This window comes from Semicossyphus pulcher, unplaced genomic scaffold (genome assembly GCF_022749685.1).
Source record: "Semicossyphus pulcher isolate SPU_LCO1_2020_fin unplaced genomic scaffold, fSemPul1.0.p SCAF_1, whole genome shotgun sequence".
Lineage (NCBI taxonomy): Eukaryota > Metazoa > Chordata > Actinopteri > Labriformes > Labridae > Semicossyphus > Semicossyphus pulcher.
Genome location: NW_027211603.1, coordinates 21,835,723 through 21,856,905, shown reverse-complemented (window position 1 = coordinate 21,856,905; position 21,183 = coordinate 21,835,723). Strand labels below are relative to the sequence as shown.

Sequence of the window (21,183 nt, the reverse complement as noted above, 5' to 3'; positions counted from 1 at the left end):
GAATTTGACTACATGTAGTCAACAGGAAATAAAGGAGTAGGACGAGGTGTCCATATTGGTGATGATACAATTTACTTGAGGACATAAGGCCCCAACAAAAACTCATACATTTCCAATCATAAAATATCTTAACAAGTGAACAAGATGAGGATTTTTCCAACATTCAATTACAACTTTTGATGTTTGACAGTTTTCAGTCATCAATTACAGAAACTCATTTTGCTCAGATGTTTTGAGGTTCAGCAAAGAACAAAGTTTTATTCTCGACAATTTGAAAGAGTTTAAACCTTTTATGTGAGGGAACTAAGATGAACAAAAAGTCAAAATGAACATCTGGCTGAATGAATAAAATATGCAACATCCTGCTTCTGTCACATCCTCTCTCATTGTCTCAGCAGCAGCAGCAGCAGCAGCAGCACTGACAGCCCTCAGAAGATCGTCAGTCTCTGTCAATAACACAGAGGTGAGTCCTGGCAAGCGGACAAGGTCTCTTTAAGTGTCTGTGTCAGTTTAGTGTCAGGACAAGATGGTATTTCTGAGTCAGCACTAAACCTGGAGCTATATTCAGTCCATGCTATGAACTGAGACCCGGGCTAAATTTATCTGGCACTAAAATTTGAGGTGGCAATGTCAATTACAGAGTCACAGCTGCTCCCGGCCCGCTGCTTTTAAACCTGGAATCTTCCATCTTCTGCCATAGTCCCCTAAAGTTACTTCCTTAGGCTGTTACTACATACTTATTCCAATGGACATAAATGTAAATCTCAGTAAGTCTTTAACATTATCAAGTAGATACTTGATCCCACTTGTAACAAGAGGCCTTGTTGAACAGGCTTGGCTGTGAGGGAGACAGAAAAACCCTGGCTAACAGGACGAGGGGCGTTGAATTTAATGCGGACAAGCAGCTGATAGAAGACAGCTCATCTATTATTTTTATGCACTAAATCTAATTATAATAAACGTCAGAAAGCGGGTACGGTTACTGATGACTGCAGCGTGATACACAGAAAGGTTAGAGGCTTAAACTCCTGAAGACGCTTGTATTTAAGATACGATCGCCTGCCCTGACTTGAAGGAGACGTGCACAGGAACACACTTTGTTTTGAGTCTTTCCTTTCATCCACTGTTACCCAAAGTCAGTGTTTCATTTAACACATCTTCTGTGCAAAAAAACCAAACCTCAGTGTCACATCAGGTTGCTCCTCCATGGATGGAAAATGACACACCAATGTCATGCTGTAACAGGCGCCGTGCTCATCACACTCATCACACTGATATTTTTACATGACCCCATACATGAGCACTGCATGTCTAAACTTTTACAAGTTTGATGAGGTCGATCGCATCGAGAGATAAGGTTTGACTCAGAAAGACTGGGTGGAGCACATAACAACATGACTCCTCTTTTAATCATTGTGGAGGAAAATGAGGAATATAAGTCTAGACAGTGACGATGACATCCTCGCCACAAATCTGCCCCAACAAATCCACGATGAACCGTTCAAACAGCTCTGACTTTTACTTGTTGTCTCACGCTGTAGCATCAATATGTTGCTACTTGGTCAGCTAACTGTTCCTTTAAAAATTGCATGATATGAATTGTTGCAGAAACTAAATCGGATATAGATTTCTGGCTGCGATACGTCACAGGAACAAAGAGATTTACGAGTTCTTCACAACAGTAAATCAGTAATAAATTCACGGCCATCAACAGACAATGGTCACCCAATGAAATCATCTTGCAAAGGTCCTCAAACTTCACGTGTAGCTCTTCAAAAGGCGGGAACATCGTTGTTACAGGGCCACATGCTTCCCTGCATGAAGGGAGTTCTGGGAATACTGAGGGGTTGTTCCTGCTCTCATATAGCAACATAAATTTTATTCACTGTGAAATTTGCCATGACGTCTTGTGCAAAAATATACCTTTGATTTCCATGGGCAATACCCACAGAATATATACACCTATAAAGATATGCAACAGTGGGAAGCTACTGGTGTTACTAGTGAGCAGATTTATTCAAGCCTTGAAAACATCAGTTGAAAATGGGATTTATTTTCCTTCAGATGTGTATTGAAAAGTCCCCTTGTGTTAGTTTGAATAAAACAATGGCACAAGCATATAGAGGCCTCTGAAACAAAACCACAACCTCTAATGGGAGTAAATCATTAATTGTTGGACAGGTACAATGTGGTGATGTCCGTCTCTCTTTCTATCCAGGGTGATAGGGTGACATGGATTGCGCCCTGAGCCTCTCTGATTTCTGTATATGACTGGCATGCCTGGCTGGCAGCTAAACAGCCCACAAAACACATGGCGGGATGACAACACAGTGACAGCTGACTGCCTTAAAAAAAAAAGCTGCACAGGACAGATACCAGGCCGGACCACCAGAGAGATGAAACATAGGAGTAAAGTAAGAAGAAAAGGGACGAACAACAAGTCCTTATTTTAGCTGTGAAAGCTTTTATATTCTCCACAATTGTTTCTCCTTCAGCTGTTCATTGTTGGGTCAAGGTTTTCCACCTCTGTGTATGATGAATCTCTCCTTAGAATTAAAAAGAAGGGGCTCGTTTTTGGTAGCATTGCTTGTTTTTAGCTCTTTCTCCCCCAAAAAGAAGAAAACAGTAAATGATCTGTTTTGAAAGAAAGCTAATGTCCCCTCTCTAAAAAGTCAGACTCTGTAAAGATAGGAGCGGCTTTGAAGGCCCCAGACAGAGTCCAGCAGGTGCTCCTCCAAGTAGTAGGTAAAACCCCCCAAAATATACAGTCAACAAAACACAAGCAGAACAGCAGGGGAAGAGAGCATGCTTACGTCTAAAGGATCCTTAGAGAGTAACAAAATACTGTCAGTCAGTGTGGCCTTACTGACAAGAAGGCCATGCTGCTCATATAGTGTTACATAACATTAGTGTGTGTGTGTGTGTGTGTGTGTGTGTGTGTGTGTGTGTGCAGCATGTCTAACCTTTCCTTATAACACTTCTAAACTTCACCTATTAACTTATAATTAGCAATATTTGGTCGTCAATTCTTCAACTCAAGGTCCGATTTCCCCAACATGTAAGAAAATTAATTACAGTAGTCGCCAGTAAACTATTATTACTCAACGCTCCAGCAGCCTGACCACAGGTTGTGTGCGACAGCTGCGGCTGTGCCAGTGGCCCCGTGAACTATCACAGAGGCGCTGCGAGGGGGGCTGCTGAAATGCCAGAGCTCCTGTATCTTTTTCACTGAGCACGCCACTATATCCACTGCGGCCCATTTGAGATCCAACTCTCAGGCATGTTTTAGCTGTGAGGAGAGCTGGACAAGCTTGATGATATACCTCTACAGAGAGCAAAGCCTATCTGATTGCTGCCCGGATGTTGAACTATGCTGCGAGGGAGCTGCTGAAATGATCCCTGGAAGACAAACAAGCCATACTGGCTAATATGACACCCCGCAGAGGGAGAGGAACTTTCACAGGGGCTTATTCAATCACATATATTTGTTTTGCATGAATAGCTTGGGGTGCTGTTACAATACATTCTGCTACCAAGCTATGTTTCACTGTTGACTGTTGACATTTGTTTTGTATGAAGGTCTGAAGCCTTATATTTTGGCATAGCTAGATGTAAATATATATATACATATATATACGTATATATACATATATATATGTATACGTATATATATGTATATATACGTATATATATGTATATGTGAAATATGTATATATATATATATATTTATAAGTAAAACGTCAAATGATTCCTTATTGACCCTTTTCTCATGTCATTTCTGGGTTATCTTCCTGGGTGATAATTAAGTCACTATTATCATCATGTTTCACCCAAATAACCCTCCTCAGAAGAGCGACAACCTCTGAGTCTTGACACTCCACTTCCTGCCTGTCACTTGGAGGGTGTTAGAAATGGGAGTGGACGTCTTGGTGTGAAGGGGCGGGGCCTCCCTGACGTACACACCCTATGTATAGTCACAGAAGTGGTCAAATGTCACTAAAGAGCGAATCACAGAGGGGATCCAGAAAAAAAGACAGGTCCCGCGTTGGCAAACAGCTGCAGTTGTTTCCAAAAAAGTATTGGGTGTCCAGTAACTGCTCAGCAAAACTACATATTTGACTCTCTGCAGAAAAGGCGAGCTCGCACTCCAGCTTGGCGTTCAGTGTGGTTCAGACGCTCTGATCCTTTCATCCAGTTTCTTTTTGTTTTTTGGTCTGTGCGGACACCCACCGACACTAAGCAGCCATGGATGCCATCAAGAAGAAGATGCAGATGCTCAAGCTCGACAAGGAGAATGCCTTGGATAGAGCTGAGCAGGCCGAGTCAGACAAGAAGGCAGCTGAGGACAGGAGCAAACAGGTCGGCACCAAGTGTGAAACTCGCTGGTGCGCTTTTACGCACCAGTGCCAATGGCACAGTGCGCCTCGCGCTCCTTTCCCAGAGTTCTGTGACTGAGGATTAATATGTGTGTCTTTCAAGGATTTATTTAACTTTGAAATTAAAAAAATATATTTGCATTTTCCGTTATTTTACGTCTTATTTGGGCTGCATAAAGTTTACAGCAATAGAACAAATTATATATCTTCTATTGGATACCTGATGATATATCTATATGTCTAAAATAACTGTGTTCTAAAAGTTCAGGAGAAAAAAAAAACTAATTTGAAATTGGTTGATAAAAAGTATATTTTGTAAATGAACAAACATGTATCCTTTTCACGCCTTTAGAGATCTTCTTCAGACACTATGAGGTGTCCTGTACTGGTGTTATGGGAGTACTGCTGTCTGTCTGCTGCATGTTAGTAAATGTCATCTTGTCTCTCTGTGCCCCAGCTTGAGGATGACCTGGTAGCACTGCAGAAGAAGCTGAAGTCAACTGAGGATGAGTTGGACAAGTACTCTGAAGCCCTGAAGGATGCCCAGGAGAAACTGGAGCTCGCTGAGAAGAAAGCCACAGACGTGAGTTTGGGCTGACAGCACTGCTGACTGGTGGAAAGGCCTCAGTGAGGCACCCATAGCCCCATGGTTTGACCTTGAACCACCACTTGGGTCCCCTCAGGAAACTAAGATTACCATCCCTATAGAGATTAAATCTAATGATTAAATAATTTAGTAATCAATTATAAGAGGCTTAAGGGCTGTGTAGAAATGAAGAAAATATGAATAGTTAAATTTAGCTCTTGTGCTGTATATGGTAAGGTCACAGCTCACTGGCTTACCAGTGCATTCCACAGCCATTTGGACAAATCTGAGGACCAGTGTAGGGTTTCAGTGGGGCATTTACAAGCATATTTTGGCGAGTTAAATCCCTGATAGATTTGTGGCTGTGCTGGTTTCAGTTGGCACTTAGCAGTTCTGTCCAGCCCTGATGAAATTACATGTTTATTGACTAACGTTTAAAGTTACACCAATTATGCCTAATTGGCTAAGTCACAATCAGCAACGACATCAAACACGACCCAAAAACAACAACACTGCAATCCATACTCAGAAGGTGACAAAAGACAAACCTTATTTCTCAGATGGACTTTATTGATTGATTGATAAGCAGACTAAAAAATGACTAAAAACCCAAACACACAAAAAACTGATTCATACCACAGAATAAGAAGAAGCAACAAACAAAACTAAACAAAAAAGAAAAACAGAATAACTAAACCTTTGCGCATTTACTACTGTATGAAGGATAAAATATTAAAATTAGAATTGAAACTGTGTGAATGAAGCAGGGGTGGGCAAATTGCCAGTGTGAGTAACATGACATTTAAAAAAAAGATATTGCACTTGTAGCAGGTCAAGAAAAGTGTTTGAGGACAAATCAGTACATATACAGTAGAACAGAAGGTTAACAGCTAAGAAATTGACTGATTATAGGATTAATACTAATAATGACAATTTATCAATATACTTACACGATAGCTTTGTTGTTGATATCGCTGTAGCTCATGACTGAATTAGTGCGTGATGCCTGGAGCTGTGATTTATAGGGTTAGCTCAATTTGCCGGGAGGGGATGCCCTAAAAACAGCTTATGAAAAAGATAATTGTACAACTAATAAAAACTATAATATATGTAAGGCATTTAATTTGAAAAACACTGGAAATAAGCATATTTCATATATATTCGGTATTATTTTATAAAATGTATTACTTGCGCGTAAGATCAGGTACTTCCGGGGTTGGTGGCACGTCCCAATCCTCATCAGCGGTTGATTAAGGGCGGTGGGGGCAGGGGATCAAACGCGCCGCATCTCCAAGTGTGTGTATGTGTGTGTGTGTGTGTCTGCACTGAGGCAGCCCGCACAGAGCAGAGAAAAAACTAGCTTAGCTGAAACAAAAAAGAGCTAAAAATGGCCGGTGGGAGCTCCCTGGAAGCTGTGAAGAAGAAAATCAAGTCGTTGCAGGAGCAGGCCGATGTGGCGGAAGACCGGGCGGCGTTACTACAACGGGAACTGAACCAGGAGAGGAGCGCGAGGGAAGCCGTAAGCCACTGCTAATTATTTAAGGCAATTAGTGCCCAGACTGTCGACGGCATTAGGCGTAAATCTGGTCAAAAAGCGTGGCTGCAAGGCCCAGACAGAGGCGGTTTATGCTCAAATACACTCAGGTAGCAGGTAGACATGTCTGAAATTAGCCCATTGTAGGATGTGAGTTAACGGAGGATGGAGGAAAGGACACCACCCGGCACGTCCCGAATAAACAAACAGCACTGAAACAAGTAGGCTAACACTGCAGCAGCAGCACCACAGGCTACTAGCTAGTTGCAGCACAAAATAACAACCATAATAGTAAATAGTAGCCATGTTTTTCGCTCATGTATGAATGATACGAGATATTTAACTCATTGTGAGACAGAAAATAACAGGTTTTACTTGAAACAGGTAGTGGAGGGTGCAAATTAGTGCAGCATTTTCCTTAAATGTACTTGTACATGTGTTAGATTTAAAATGTGTGCTACAAAGATAAACACCATCCACCCCTTGCCCTGCGCATAAAATGTGCATCCCTCCCTTGGGCGTGTTCCTGGCCCAACCCTTTCTCTCCTTGGAGAGCACAGGATGAGTTTGGTGTTTCAAGACTGCAAAGCCAACTGATCCATATGTGTTTATTACAAAGATGCTGGATTTGACCCTGTATGTTTGTGATTTTGTGCTCCCCTAGGCTGAGGGTGATGTAGCTTCCCTGAACAGACGTATCCAGCTGGTTGAGGAGGAGTTGGACCGTGCTCAGGAGCGTCTGGCCACAGCTCTGACCAAGCTGGAGGAGGCTGAGAAGGCTGCAGATGAGAGTGAGAGGTGGGTATCTTGCACCCAGAAAACCCCACCCCACTTTATCAACACAATCCATTCTAGAAGCCCCACTGTTAGTCCTTCGTAATCACAGTTATATGCTGTGTCCAGTTCCACATCACCTCATTATTTGTTTTGATAGAAATCTGTATGAGATGGACGAACTGGCAGGGTGATTAGATTTTGAAAGCCAAACAGACTTAAAATCCAGACCTGAATGAATCCACTGTACTAAGAATTTTGTTGTCATGTTGTTGGAAACTCTTTGGAGCCCGGTGGTTTCCCTTTAGGACAAATACAAAAATAAGTTTGATGACTTTTGCACTTAAATGCTGTATTCTACTAGCAGTAGACATGGCCCAACTGTAGGAAATTGCAGGTATTGACAATGTGGATAATACAGTCACTCTTCTCACCACAAATTGGATTTTAAATGCTTAAAATAGTCTGTATCTATACATGTTAAGACAGTGATCCAATATACAGTATTTGCCATGTAGTCTATAAAATTTCCCTTCGTCCTTTACCATAGAAGACTGATCCCTTCTTAGTCGCACAACATACTGGCCTGATATTGTGCCTATAGTGCCCATGACTGACCTGTCTGTCACACCTTTTTTTTGCCCCTCAGAGGCATGAAGGTTATTGAGAACAGGGCGATGAAGGACGAGGAGAAGATGGAGCTGCAGGAGATCCAGTTGAAGGAGGCCAAACACATTGCTGAGGAGGCTGACCGCAAATACGAGGAGGCAAGTTTCGCAGCTGTTCGCAGCCCTCTGAACGTCCAGCTTAGCATGATTACATTCTTCAACTTTAATGCCACAGCTGACATCAATGTCCGCCTCCCGTCAGTCAGTGGGAGTAAGGTTTGTTTGTTGTAATGTGACTTCAGGTGGCCCGTAAGCTGGTCATCATTGAGAGCGACTTGGAACGTACAGAGGAGCGCGCTGAGCTGTCTGAGAGGTACAGACTTCCTTTGCCTTTCCCCTTAAGCTTTTCACTTTAAACAACTAGAAATTCTGTTCTAATTTTCTTTGTTTTTCTGTTACATTTCCTGCCTGTTCAACCATACGATAAATTAACAGCAAATGCTCTGAGCTGGAGGAGGAGCTGAAGACCGTGCAGAACAACCTGAAGTCTCTGGAGGCTCAGGCAGAGAAGGTAAGATTGCTTACCAAAGACATTAATTGCAAATAATCCACTGTATAAACTCTTGAAATCTAAATGTGCCTAACGCTATATTTTGTTTGCAACCACAGTACTCACAGAAGGAGGACAAATACGAGGAGGAGATCAAGGTTCTTACAGACAAGCTGAAGGAGGTGAGTTATCATTTTGAAAGAGACCCATATTTTATCCATCGTGTATTTTGTAAACGTAGGTGATTTAGAAATCGACTTTTAGTAACTGGAATCAAGTATGCTGAGTATGCTCAGTTTTCTTTTACAGCACTTAAAGCTCTAAGTGTCCCATAGGGCTGTGGGTGGTAATGTGAATCACTAATGTTTGACTATGTCCCTCCCCTCAGGCTGAGACTCGTGCCGAGTTTGCTGAGAGATCAGTCGCCAAGCTGGAGAAGACCATCGATGACCTTGAGGGTATGAATCTTTTCCACTTGAGTTTTAGGCATTGGCAAAAGTTGTTTTTTTTACATATTAGAAAAACAAAACAAAAGTAGGACTGTGTGTTACAGGGCATTTGGGATGTACAAGGCTGTAACTATTCAACAAGCCAACACAGAAAGGAACCTTTCTCTTAGTCTGATTTCATAGAATAATGAAAAGGTTTCTCTACTTCTCAGGGACACTCATAAAAGACAAAAACATGCTTCGTTTGTAAAATTAGGTGCAGTCTGAGGTCATTTATCTGCTCAGCAAGGTGTTAAGCAGTCCTGCTCCGTCAGTTGTCTATAGGTGGGGAAAAAATAAAGTCGTGATCCACAGTGGCTGGCGTGATATTATTCATGTCTGCAGCAGCATCTCTCACCACAGTGGTGTTTGGCATTCTGGTGTAGTGACTGTTCAAGGCCAGCTAGTCCCAAGCAGTCCTCGCAGGGTCACGGAACATGTGAGGCAGTTTCTCAGTGACTCCTCAGGAATCTGACACAACATCAGCAGCTGTTCCCTTTGCACTTCCTATTTCTGTCCTGCCTTTTTCAGTTTCTCTTCCTGACTTCTGTTCTCTGACCGTATCATTTTTCTGTTGTCTTCTTACTTTATCGCAAATCCTTCACTGCCGCTTCATAATAATCCACTCCACACAATAGATGAGCTGTATGCCCAGAAACTGAAGTACAAGGCCATCAGCGAGGAGCTGGACCACGCCCTCAACGACATGACCTCCATGTAATTCACCACACGCTTGTTTCTGCTCTGTGCCTTAGATCCCCCCACCCACTAACCATTGTTACAGCACACAATAGCTCCCTCTTGTGGCATGTTTGGGTGCAGTGAATTTATTCAGCTAAATTATAGATGGGAGACTTTTATAAAAGTGCTTGGCTAACATTGAGTGAACTAAAGAGGTTTTGAATATGTTTTTGATTACATTCTTACGCTTGATTTAAACTACTAACAATATTTAGTCGTAGTGTTAGTTTGTCCATATAGTTTCTCACATCACATTTCCATAAGTTTCATTCAGATTTTCTTTAGCTTTTTCCGTCTCAGTTCTGCATCCTTTTTCTCCTATTTTATTTCTGCATGTCATTCATCCTTTATTCTTTCCCAACACTTTTTGTTCTCCTTTTTTCCCCCCCACAGCTAAATTTTTCACCCCAGAAGCTGGTTGAGCATCATCATCTCTCTCCTGTGCAGCGCCGCCCGACTTTCTTTCTCTCCTGTCTCTGTATTTCTTTACTTCTGCACATTGGGCCGTGGCTGCCGCCATCCATCTGTTCATCTCTTATACAGACCGTTGAGCCGTATTCTTTCTGTAAAATAAACATTCTACCATCTATGCCAGCCCTTTCCCCTTTCTCCTGCCATGTTTCTTTATTTCTATTTGTCCCATCTTCTTTTTCTTTGTGATTTTTTTTTTGTTGTCTTTTATGCATTTATAGTGTTTTGTTGAGTAGCTTTTGAATAAAATCTGAAGCCCTGCACCCAGTCAATCTTCCTTTTATATAACCTTTGTATAATGATAGCGTTGAAGTTTTGATTAATGATATTTAGAAGGAAAAAGCAGCAGTTGCCCTCTCAGGTTCCCCTAAATAAAAAGATTATGCTAAAATAGCCAGCAGTCATTTCAGGTTACCTGCTTTAATCTGCATTTCCAGCCCTTTGTGCTCTTTCATATCTTTGGAAAACTTGTGGCCAAAAAGATCATCTGCAAAACTAGATATGTTAAGCACCAAATGAAAGATCGTACCAATAATTGTCAGTTTCAACATCCTTCTTTAAAAAAAAAAAGAAGGTTAGTATACCTCTTAATATCCTCAAGAAATCTGTAATTTCTCTGAGGAGTAAAACAAAGTGGTCGCTACAGTTGCTACAAAAGCAACCAGAGGAGTTATGAGGTCCATGTTGCGACGGGTAACCAGGACAGCTTATGAGACCCTTTGAAAATGTGAGTTATTGCTTAAGGTGTAGCTTTATTACTGTGGTCTGAAGGTGTAAAGGGTCGATACTTGCTGTAGTCTTAAACTTAGCCGTCTTTGATCTGATCATGAGGTAAGTAGCTTGAATACAAACTGACTTTTGCTGTGTGATTTAGCTTCCAATCATTACTAACCCTTTCTTTTGTACTAACCTGCCTTCTATCTTTTCCCCTTTTCTCTTTCCTGCTTTCTGACGGTCAAGACCATCTATACAAGCAGCTTGAGAAAAACCGTCTTCTCACCAATGAGCTGAGAGTTGCCTTAAACGAGGCTTAGACTGGAACGTGCTCTCGTATGCTTTCATTCTTTTGAAACTCAAACGTCCAGGCATATTGTCTAATGCTGTGATATAAAAAGAGTATAGACAACTGTGTCCATGACACAACACTTTAATCAAGAACTGCTTTCCACAAACTGGAGTACTAATGTAACATTTTCACATTATGCATGATCACGCTGCTGTTTCAGATGGGAGGTCGGGCAACCTCAGGTTACGTTGCCTACTGAACTTGATATAATGTCTCAGTTATGGACAGGGCTGTAGCTCATCAGTCCAGCTGAAATCCTCATGGTGCTGTTGCTCGAAGGGTGAAGGCTGGTAATGGTGCTAGTGGCCGCCTCTGTAACATCATAATGGCTAGCTGGAAAGAGGGACAGAGATAGTTCAGTATAAACAGAATATCACAAAATGCAGTGTGTTAAGCTGCACTGAAAACAGACCGCCCTGTACTTTGGTTTTCATGTAGATGAAACTTAAGTGGTCTCAATTTCCTTTTATTTTATTGAAGTTTTAAACTTTGATCATGTAGCATTTTAGCCAGGACACACACCAGAGTGTGTCATTTTTTATTTATTTGATTTTTACGTTAAATACTCCTGCTCATTGGCCCTGGAACATCACAGGGCTAAGAACAACGGCACCAAAATCAAGAGTGTGCTCAACATACTGTCCCTGATCTCTCACTTTGAATGAGCATGAACACTTGGAACTAACAAACCTGAATTAACTTATTTTCAAACATGAACATTGTTATTCGTCAAAAATCAAACCGAAAACAAAACGTAGAATGCAACAGTAAAACTTAAAATATCAGGGGTAGTTGTGAGGGAGAACTTTTGACATGGTAAGTAGAGACTGCACTGCTGTCTTTAATTTAGGCTATATTGTTGCTTTCAGTTGCATTTTTGAGGTTTGAGTTGTTTTGATTGACCAGAAAACTTTTGTAGAGGTTGCTTGGACTTGATGCTGTAAGACATGAGCATCATTAAATCAATTTCCAACCCACAGAGGAGCAAAGGGCCACTCTTTTGTCCTGTGACTACAGCCCTGTCGATATCTTGAGTGTTACACTGAATACGCTCAGATGTAAAGTTGAGGAAATGTTTGCTTTATGATTGCTAAAGAAATACCGAGGGGGGAAATTTCTCCCACTCATAAGGATTGTACCAACATCCAGCACATGTCTAACACTTTCTGTTGAGCTCGAGCTTTGTCTGTTTATATTCTGTTTGTTTGTTATGATTTTTAACGATGCGATGCTATATTAACAGATAAACTGACGCGTGCTAAAGAAGAGGGCCTGAGCGTAAAGCAGATGCTGGATCAGACTCTAATGGAGATGGTTAACATTTGACCCAGCTCTGTTCCCCTCCTCACATTGCCTCCTCTGCTGTGAATGTGGCTGGCTCCCATATACGGCTGCTACAGATAATGTCGGGCCATGTGTTTATGCGTCCCCTCACCTTGTCATCCCGAAGAAACGAGCTCAAGACAAGGTAGCAACAAATGCTTCAGTAAGCTACAGTTTAACTACACTGTGTTTGTTGCACACTGTAATCAAAGATCAGTTAAAATTCATTGTAACTCTATAACCGGTTTACATGTATATGTTGGGAGAATTTGCACTTTTGGGGGGAAAACTAATGCATATAATCAGCGTGAACAAAGCCATAAGCTAAGCCAAGGTTAAATGAAAGGGACTTTTATTCTGTACTTTTGTAAAGTTGCTTGTATGTCTTTGTTCCTTCTGCATTGTTAGCATTTATTCTTTGTCAGTGATGTTGTAAACTTCTAGTTTAGCAAGAAAGGAGTCTTTAGCGCAGTTGCCTGAATGTACTGTTTTGTTCAGTGAAAAATGTTTGTGCACTGTACTCACTTCTCTGTGCATTTTGAGGAACTGATTTCTTGTTTTGTTTTGTCTCCCATTTTATCTTGGAAATGTAAAGATCATGAATAAATGGTGGGATCAAGTATGATATAAAGTCTGCCTTTATTACATATCATTCTAATGTATTTTTCAATTCTGTGAAAAGGGAATTGGGGGAATTGTAAGATCAGATTTTAGTCTGTCTAAACTTAATTTTATCATTGTGAAATAGGGCATTATGGAAGTGTAGCTTTTTATCTTGCATTTAAATCCCAGCATGATATAGTACTGTGATAAACATGGACTATAACCTCCAGGTTTGATGCAGATCATCACCACTGCATCAACTGTTAACATTATATATTTTTAACTGAATGTGTTATGAGGCAGTGGTTCCAATACTTTTTTTCTTGTAACACGTGTTTCTTGTAAAAGAAAACGCTGTCAACATGTACACCCTGTATTACAGGTTAAGTTGCATCACAAATTTCAAACAATGTCAAATCAATTATAAAAACAATCCTCCTTAAACACAACTTCAGCACATCCAAAGCACAGGCTATATCTTTATGAAATCAAACAGAAAGCGTGTTGCAAAGCATTAAACACACTGAGCCACCTTGAACACTTTGTATGTGAAGAGGTACTAAAGTCTGCACTCATCAGACATTAAAAAAACAAATCTGCTGAGAGAGTGAGCGTGCGTGCCCCTTTGTTCTAACTCAAATAGGTGGTTGGAGGAGACTTGTGATTTAACAGCAATCATCTCACTCAGCTGGGCAGTTGCTTCCAGAAATCAATTAAAAAGATCAACTAATATCAGTTTCACATTTTTCCAACTTTATTGGTTATACACCCAGCAGTCGTAACAAAACACTTTTAAATGTGACACTATCAAGTTTAACCAAAGACTGTCTTTGAATTTATCAAGTCACTAGGCTAGTTGGAAAATCCTATGCTGCCATAGCTCCTCCTGACCGCAGCGGGCAGTGTGTTCCCTCCACACACCTCTGCAGCGGTGGAAGAAGCGCAAAGGTGAAAGTTCGTCGCTGTGCATCCGTGCTAGAGAACCTACGACTCGAGCGGGTAATATGGGTGAAAACGAAGATTTTGCCGTTTCTTTACAAGACAGCAAAGCCGCATACGTACTCAGTAATGTTGCAGAAGTGGTTGAGCGCATCCTGACTTTCGTACCAACCAAGTCGCTTCTCCGTATCACAAGGTAACGAAAAATGTGTGTATGCTAAATAGTTAACATAGCTAACATTGATGGCTGTTTAGTGGAAGTGAAAGTAGTTTTCTGAGACATACGGGACATTTAAAAAGCTGAAGCGACAGCTAAACAGTCGGTTAAGTTATACTTTATTTTAGTTTTATTGCTTTAAGGTGAACAGTCGTGTTTCCTGACAGAACTTAGTAGCAAGCTAAGTGTTTTACCACCAATTATCTGCAGAGCTAGCAGGTAAAGTTGAGTGTTTGTTTGGTTCTCAGCGTTTGCAGGCTGTGGAGAAACTGTGCCCGCAGAGTGCTGAGGACTCAGCAGCGGCTGACCTGGGTGTCAACATGTGGACCGTCTGACACAGAGGTCCATGCCCTCTGCAGCATCCTGGCTGAGGAGGTGGAGGTAAATCATGATACTATGATAACACACAATTAAAGTAACGTGATATTTAGCTCGCATACCATCGAACTCACCTTGACTCTAAAGTTTCCCTTTAGCTGTTTACTGAAATGATTCTGATGACTGCTGTACATATGAGTATAACGAGAGTACAACTTGATATACATAATAGTATATAAAAAGTATTGTTAAAACCCTAATTGTAGTGATTGTTTTGGTGATTTGCCTCAAATGAATGCTTTGCAAGAAATGTTTCATCTTGTGTAATTGGATTATAATATGCATTTTATTTCAACAGTGCTTCTCTGGGACTTAGGCTAAACATTTTACAAAGTTCAAATAGTTATAGAAAACAGCACATTTAAAACATGAAATACAAAACGCTTCATCTGACAATATATGTAGACGAGGACAGTATGTTTATGTTGTTGAGCCATGTTTTGTGTCCAGAAAGCACCCATGTTTAAATACTGTTTTAACATCTGGACTCTGCATGTTATTATTTTCAGAAAGTGTTTCTCCTGCCGAAAACTGTTCTGGCAATGGTGGACTGTGAGGCCTTAAACTTTCAAGCTTACTACAGGCAGATGAAAGGTTGGTATTAAAGAGTGCTTTTGTTAAATTGTGTGTTAAACAGAATGTGTTAGCAGGTGCACATCTGTCACATGCATGATATTTTAGTTGTGTTGGTGGAAAGACATATCCCAATGTGCTCTATGAGGGAAGTGGTGTTAACAAATATTTCAGGGAAAGTTACTATAAAACAATTATATTAAACGTGAATGTTTTCCAAAGATTGGGAGAATTGAAACAGGGGAAAGCTTTGTACTGATACTCTTAAGTCTTTTTGTTCGAAATTATTGTTGTAAAATGTATGTTAGAAGCATATTAATTATGGGTTAGTAGGTGTTTAACATACCTGAAATAAATGTGAATGCATAGAGAACCTTGATTTATGTTTCCAGCACGTTTCAGAGATCAATGCACTCAGAATTGAGGAACGTTTTAAAATCTTGCATAGCATCTTGCTCTCATAAATGGTTCACAAAGACAGATACAAAAAAAAAGAAGCCTACATTAAACAATCTAAATCAATGCCTTGTCTACTATAATCTTAATTGCTGAACACTGCGTTAGCAAACACTGCTACCCAGTTGGATCATTTTATGACTCAGGCTAGTGAGCAGTCGGTCAAAGCTCACTGTGTATGTCTCATTAAGTTTTAACTTGTGACTATTGTTTCTCTTTTTTTATTATCATCATCGTAATCCTGATACCTTTAATATTTAACATTTTTATGACGGAGCATGGCCATGTTTAGTTACTTCAACAGGCAAGATTGGTCAGGGTTGTCCCTCAGAGATAGATTGTAGTTAGTCATGGTGAAGTTTATTTTACCACACAGTTAATTGCTAACTCCTTGTGGTGCATTATCATAGTTGCTATGGTTACCTGCAGTTATATATAGGTTGCACCACAACAGTGGTTAAACAATTGACTAGAACTAACAGACAACTGCCAGCCAGTTACATAAGATTAACATTAAAATGATAAGCATATAGTAATGGTGCTTCTCCTGAAGGATTTCTTAAGATTAAATATAGGTTGAATGAGTGATTAACATGTTTTTTTTTTTTTGAACTATTAAATACTCTGAAGCCAAAAAGGGTCGCCAGAGTCTGGACACACTCGAAGAACTGAACCTGCTCTTCCCCAAAGGCTGTGACATCCTGGGTATTGCTACACCAGGCATAGTCTGTAAGTGTTCCTCTTCTTTGTCTCTTTCATGTTTCCTCATTCATAAAGCTGAAAAAAATAATACTAACCGCACCTAAACAATAACCATGGGCAGCCACACATAGACAATAATCAAATTTAATAATCATCTACATATTATTCACAAATGAGCTTCGAAGCTTTAATCCTTGAAATATGAGGCCACAGTATGTTCATTCACCGGAATTCACCTGAAACAATAAAAGCTAACCAGGTGTCCTGGATATATCTAAGAGGAATAGTTCACCTTTGAGCTGAGAGGAGTACACATTAATCCCCTCTGCTGCTACCTAGTTGGAAAGCTCCACTGGAGGCTGGCACCTCCCTGCCTCCCCCCTCTGATAGATTGCACAGTCTGCCTGGTGCTGTGCTCCCCATTTCTCCATATAATCACAAGCCTCCGGAGAAGTGACTCTCCATCAGCTACGTTCTCTATCCGCTAGATGATGGCTTATCAGGCTCCCGTCGTCTATCAGCTTTAATGGCAGCCTCAGCTGTTTGTGATAACTCCCATTCTGTGATATTGCAGCTGAGGGTCACCGCGGGGTCAGCACGCACATCTAATTCAAATGAATGAAATGTGTGATTGGATAAGGTTGGAACTATAGATTACTTGTAATAAGTCTACCATATAGCCAGAGTATGACTAATTATTCATGTATGTTGGTAGTGGGGTTGTACAGTATTAAAAAGATTAATTCTAATACACCGAGACATAGATAGTGCAGCATGGGGATGAATGAGAAACTAATGCACAGTGAATGCTCATTTTGAATACAATGAACGGTTTTCTGTAATGTACAAATTCAGTTTCATGCCGGGGAATCCGCAAATATTTAAATCCTTAACTCTAAATGTGTTGTGAATTTATGACAGCACAGCCTGATGTTGTTAGCTCATCCGGTAGGTAGGTCTTCCATCTGCTAAACTTTCTAACTTAGCCTGTTTAGAAGTGCCTCTGACTAAGCCCTTGATGCATCCCATGGGCAATTGCCTGGTTGTTTGATGTTCCTTCATATCCTCAGTTTTCAGTTAGCGTTGGTGACGGCCTATTCGTAACCACTCTTCCTCTTGCTTAAATTTACCTTGGCTATCTTATCTTGTCTTGAGATGTAAAAATTAATTCCCAGCCCACCAAACAATTGTACATTGAGCTTCAGTACCTCTAACGGTACTTATTGCCTGCCACTCTCTGCAGTGACTCCCAGTGGCTCTTGGTCCAGCCCTCCTCAGGAGTACCAGGAGGGGGAGGCTGGCTTTGCAGTCATGTTTCCCAGCATGGAAGGTGTCCAAATCAAGCCCTTTCATTTTTGCAAGAAGTCCTTCTCCCCAACAGCCCTGCAAGAAGCAGGTGAGTACAGGTTCACAACAATTTCTCAATTATCTAAACTGAGAAATGTTTTTGCATCACTCTTTTATTCACTCTTCTATCTTTCCAGGACTAGTGGACAACCCAGATCTGCGTGTGGTACTGATGTTTGTCTATGAGGCCTATAAATCTGGAGGAGCACGCTTCCTCAGCCAGATACTGGAGCCGCTGGCCAAGAGCAAAGCTCTCATTGCTGGAGGGCTGGTGGACAGGGTCATCGCTCCTACCAGACACTGGTAAGTAGAAGTCCTTTCCTTAAATAGCAGTTGTTAATACAATAATGATTCAGTTCAAGTCCGGTTTCTTTGTAGCTACAAACATTCAATGCTTTCCATAGGTAATCTCGTCTCATGTTCAAGTTTAACTTTCTCCATTTCTCTATCACGTATGCCTTTCATTTACCTACTAGTAGGTTTGGATCAAATTAAAACTTGCAGAGTTTATTATTTTAATTATCTTTACCATAGTCACTCTCTCCTTCTCATCATTTCTCACTCTATAGCTGTGGCCAGGGTGCATACGGGGTGGTGGGCCTGGCCCTGAGTGGTCCTAAGGTGCAAGGGGCATCTGTGCTCTTGGATCAAGACATCACCAACCCAAAGGCGGCTGAAGCCACGATCAGACGCCTAAAAGCAACCAAAATCCCTGAAAGGAACACCCTAGGGTTCATGTTCGCGTGCGTGGGCAGAGGCCAGAACTACTACAACAACCAGGCGAATGTAGAAGCTGACGCCTTCCACAAGGTGTTCCCCAACACCCCGCTCTTTGGCTTGTTCGGCAACGGCGAGATCGGCTGTGACCGAATTGTTAAAGACGACTACACGCTGTGCGACACTGAAACGGACAGTCTGCAGCACGAGTACACCACAGTCATGACCCTGGTGCATCTAGGCTGACTGACGGACCATCAGTGAAAATGGTAAAAAAAATAATTTGGGAACAAGAAACATTCTGTATGGAGTGTTGCTCACTTTACAATTCAGAAAATGTCTGCTCATAAAGCAGGAAAATGATCCCGTTAGCCATCAGTGTTATGGCATCGTTTGGTAAATTGTGTCCCTCTGAAACTGTGTGTGTAAACACAGCTTCATGTTACAACTAGTGGGCTTCACAACAGTTAGATATTAAAGTCAAACTGATCATCTCTTTTTACATCCAAATGTGATAGAGCACTCATGTAAAATATATGTGTTTATATTTACCCCAAATTTCACACATAATCGAGGCATATCTTACCCTCTGACATAAACCTCATGGTTTGTTTGCTTTGCAGGTGAGTGAGTTGTACACTTGTGTGTCCCACAAGCTTTTTCTACTTGTTGATTCAGCGCAAGCACTTTTTAATAATGTAAATAGAGTGTGGTCCCTCTTCCACGAAATCAAGGTGATCTTGATTTAAATGCTCTTCCTTGTTATTTAGCTTTTACACTTAGAATCTAACACTTTTGACTTTCCAATGGGGAGAAAACTAAGTTAGCTTAAAAAATGAATACGGTTTTGAAATTTACTTCATCTACCTTCAATTAGGCACATGGACATCAGTCTGAATCTTACAGTGCCTCTTCTTTCTCCACATTGCAGGTCGTATCGCATACTGTCTATGTGTAATAGTTAATGGTTGGACTCAGTGTTTACGTCGTTCCTCATAGCTTCTGCAGTTTGTAACAAAAACATCATCCTAAAACAGAAAAGGAAACGGGTCAGAATGGCTGCACTGGTGGCCAAGAGACACTGACTAGAAGAAAATTCTCAGTTTAAGTTTATAATTTCTAACTTTAGGAAAAAAACTGTGTTTTGTTGGAAATTGAAGATATCCAAACCAAGCTCGGTAAAAAACTTGTATTTTTGCTAACATTTTTCTAAAGTTATAATAAATAAAGATTCTTCTTGAAATCTCAACAGTGTAGTCCGAAACTACCTAGTTGCACATTTGAGGAAAAAAAGGCGAAATCGGTCTCCATTATTGTATAATTTTTCCAAATGGCCAAGACATCGATTGACGTCAGCTATTTTCCCCACTAAGAAGAATATCCTAATAACCTGAAGGTGCAATTTCCAAAATACTGTATATATGTTGGTCTGTCAGGTAGTTGCTGAAGTTCAGCTTCTTTATAGCTGCCGTAATGATTATAACAAGAAAGATCCATTATTTTACCCTAAGAAAATGAACTGGAAATCCTTCTTCACTCACTTCACTTTCCTCACAGTGTTTAAAGAGGAATTTAATATGTACTCTAAGTTGGTGCTTATAGTTCATTGAACAAATAGTTGTTTTGGTGTTGATGCACTTTTCCATGTGCCAAATCATATCTGTTCTGCTCATTTCCTCAATAAATTACCACCATTCAATATGTACATTATGTTGTTTTTTTCCTATCCATTTATTCCTGGTATCAGGACCACTCCAGCAGGCAGCATCTTTAGAGCCATTCCCGGAGCGCACGGGGCGTTACGCGTCCCTCCTCTGTTGTAACCACAGGCCTACTACAGTTTATTCAGATCACCGCTCTTCCTTATTTGCGCACACCCTGAAATGTGAGCCTCAGCCTATAACATCTTGAGCAGCCCACGTCCAGGCGTGTTTAAATAAAGGAAGAGACGCTTCAGATTGATTGATGTGCGCTTTAACCATCGACTGGCTAATCCCGATGAATGACAAACGGTTAAGCCAATTGCTGCGAAGGCAATTTATATTCCCATAGTATCTTTATTTTGGGAAACCATAAAAAACGCTCATGACACGGAGAGGGACGACCTACCAGGCGTAAAGCTAATAAAATCATCTGTGGCGATAATCCGCTCTCAAATTGGCCTCAATCGGGAACTGGGAAAATCTACACACAGGATTTCTTTCTCTTACACACACATTTACACACACTCACACACACGGCCAACATTGTTAGACTAGCTATGTCGTGACCGGAGCGATGCAAATGTCACACGATTCATTGGCTACTGTCAGTCTCCGGCACGAAAACGTCAATGTTTCGATGGCGTTTGGGTGAAATTGGCCCTGCTGCTGTGGAAGGAAGTGGGGATCGGGAGAGAGCCGAGGCTTCGTCCGGCTCGTTTCAGCACCTGGACAGCTCCGCTCGCAGGGATCCCCGCTGCGCTCGCCGGGGAAACCCTCCTCTGCTGAGGAGCGGGATCTGGAGCAGCGATCCCATCCAGGTGGAGGTTATTAATTTTATTAAGTTTGAATGATACTTAAAATCTACCATGGTCTTGCCGAGCGACGATGCTTCTTGCGTTTGAGCTTCAGCCCCTCTCTGGTTTTGCACTGAAATCCAAGCAGCGCAAGTGGGAGCAGCGGAAGCAGCAGCGGTGGTGGTGCTCGTCCAATGCAAAAGTGCTAAGGATAGCTGCAGCCTACACACACTGCGA

At 41.2% G+C, this 21,183-nt stretch overlaps 2 protein-coding genes across 8 annotated transcripts; both read left to right on the top strand.

The window, feature by feature from the left end:
* The first annotated feature begins 4,074 nt into the window (after positions 1–4,074).
* LOC138592662 (tropomyosin alpha-1 chain-like) lies at positions 4,075–13,131 on the top strand. 7 transcript variants are annotated; one of them, XM_069663507.1, is made up of 10 exons: positions 4,081–4,359; positions 4,834–4,959; positions 7,161–7,294; positions 7,920–8,037; positions 8,181–8,251; positions 8,374–8,449; positions 8,548–8,610; positions 8,817–8,886; positions 9,555–9,633; positions 10,051–10,139. In XM_069663507.1, exons 1-10 carry the CDS (start codon positions 4,246–4,248, stop codon positions 10,052–10,054), a joined length of 855 nt encoding a protein of 284 aa, XP_069519608.1. In that variant the 5' UTR covers positions 4,081–4,245; the 3' UTR covers positions 10,055–10,139. The 7 variants fall into 7 exon arrangements, with proteins under 7 accessions (XP_069519656.1, XP_069519624.1, XP_069519616.1 ...); XM_069663555.1 differs by lacking the exon at positions 9,555–9,633 and having other exon boundaries at positions 4,075–4,359; positions 10,059–10,389; XM_069663523.1 differs by lacking the exons at positions 9,555–9,633; positions 10,051–10,139 and adding an exon at positions 11,089–12,530 and having other exon boundaries at positions 4,078–4,359.
* A 969-nt stretch (positions 13,132–14,100) lies between these two features.
* Positions 14,101–20,148, top strand: fbxo22 (F-box protein 22). Its single transcript, XM_069660229.1, has 7 exons — positions 14,101–14,255; positions 14,525–14,657; positions 15,164–15,248; positions 16,314–16,412; positions 17,629–17,781; positions 17,870–18,035; positions 18,302–20,148. Exons 1-7 carry the CDS (start codon positions 14,125–14,127, stop codon positions 18,693–18,695), a joined length of 1,161 nt encoding a protein of 386 aa, XP_069516330.1. The 5' UTR covers positions 14,101–14,124; the 3' UTR covers positions 18,696–20,148.
* Positions 20,149–21,183: the final 1,035 nt, after the last annotated feature.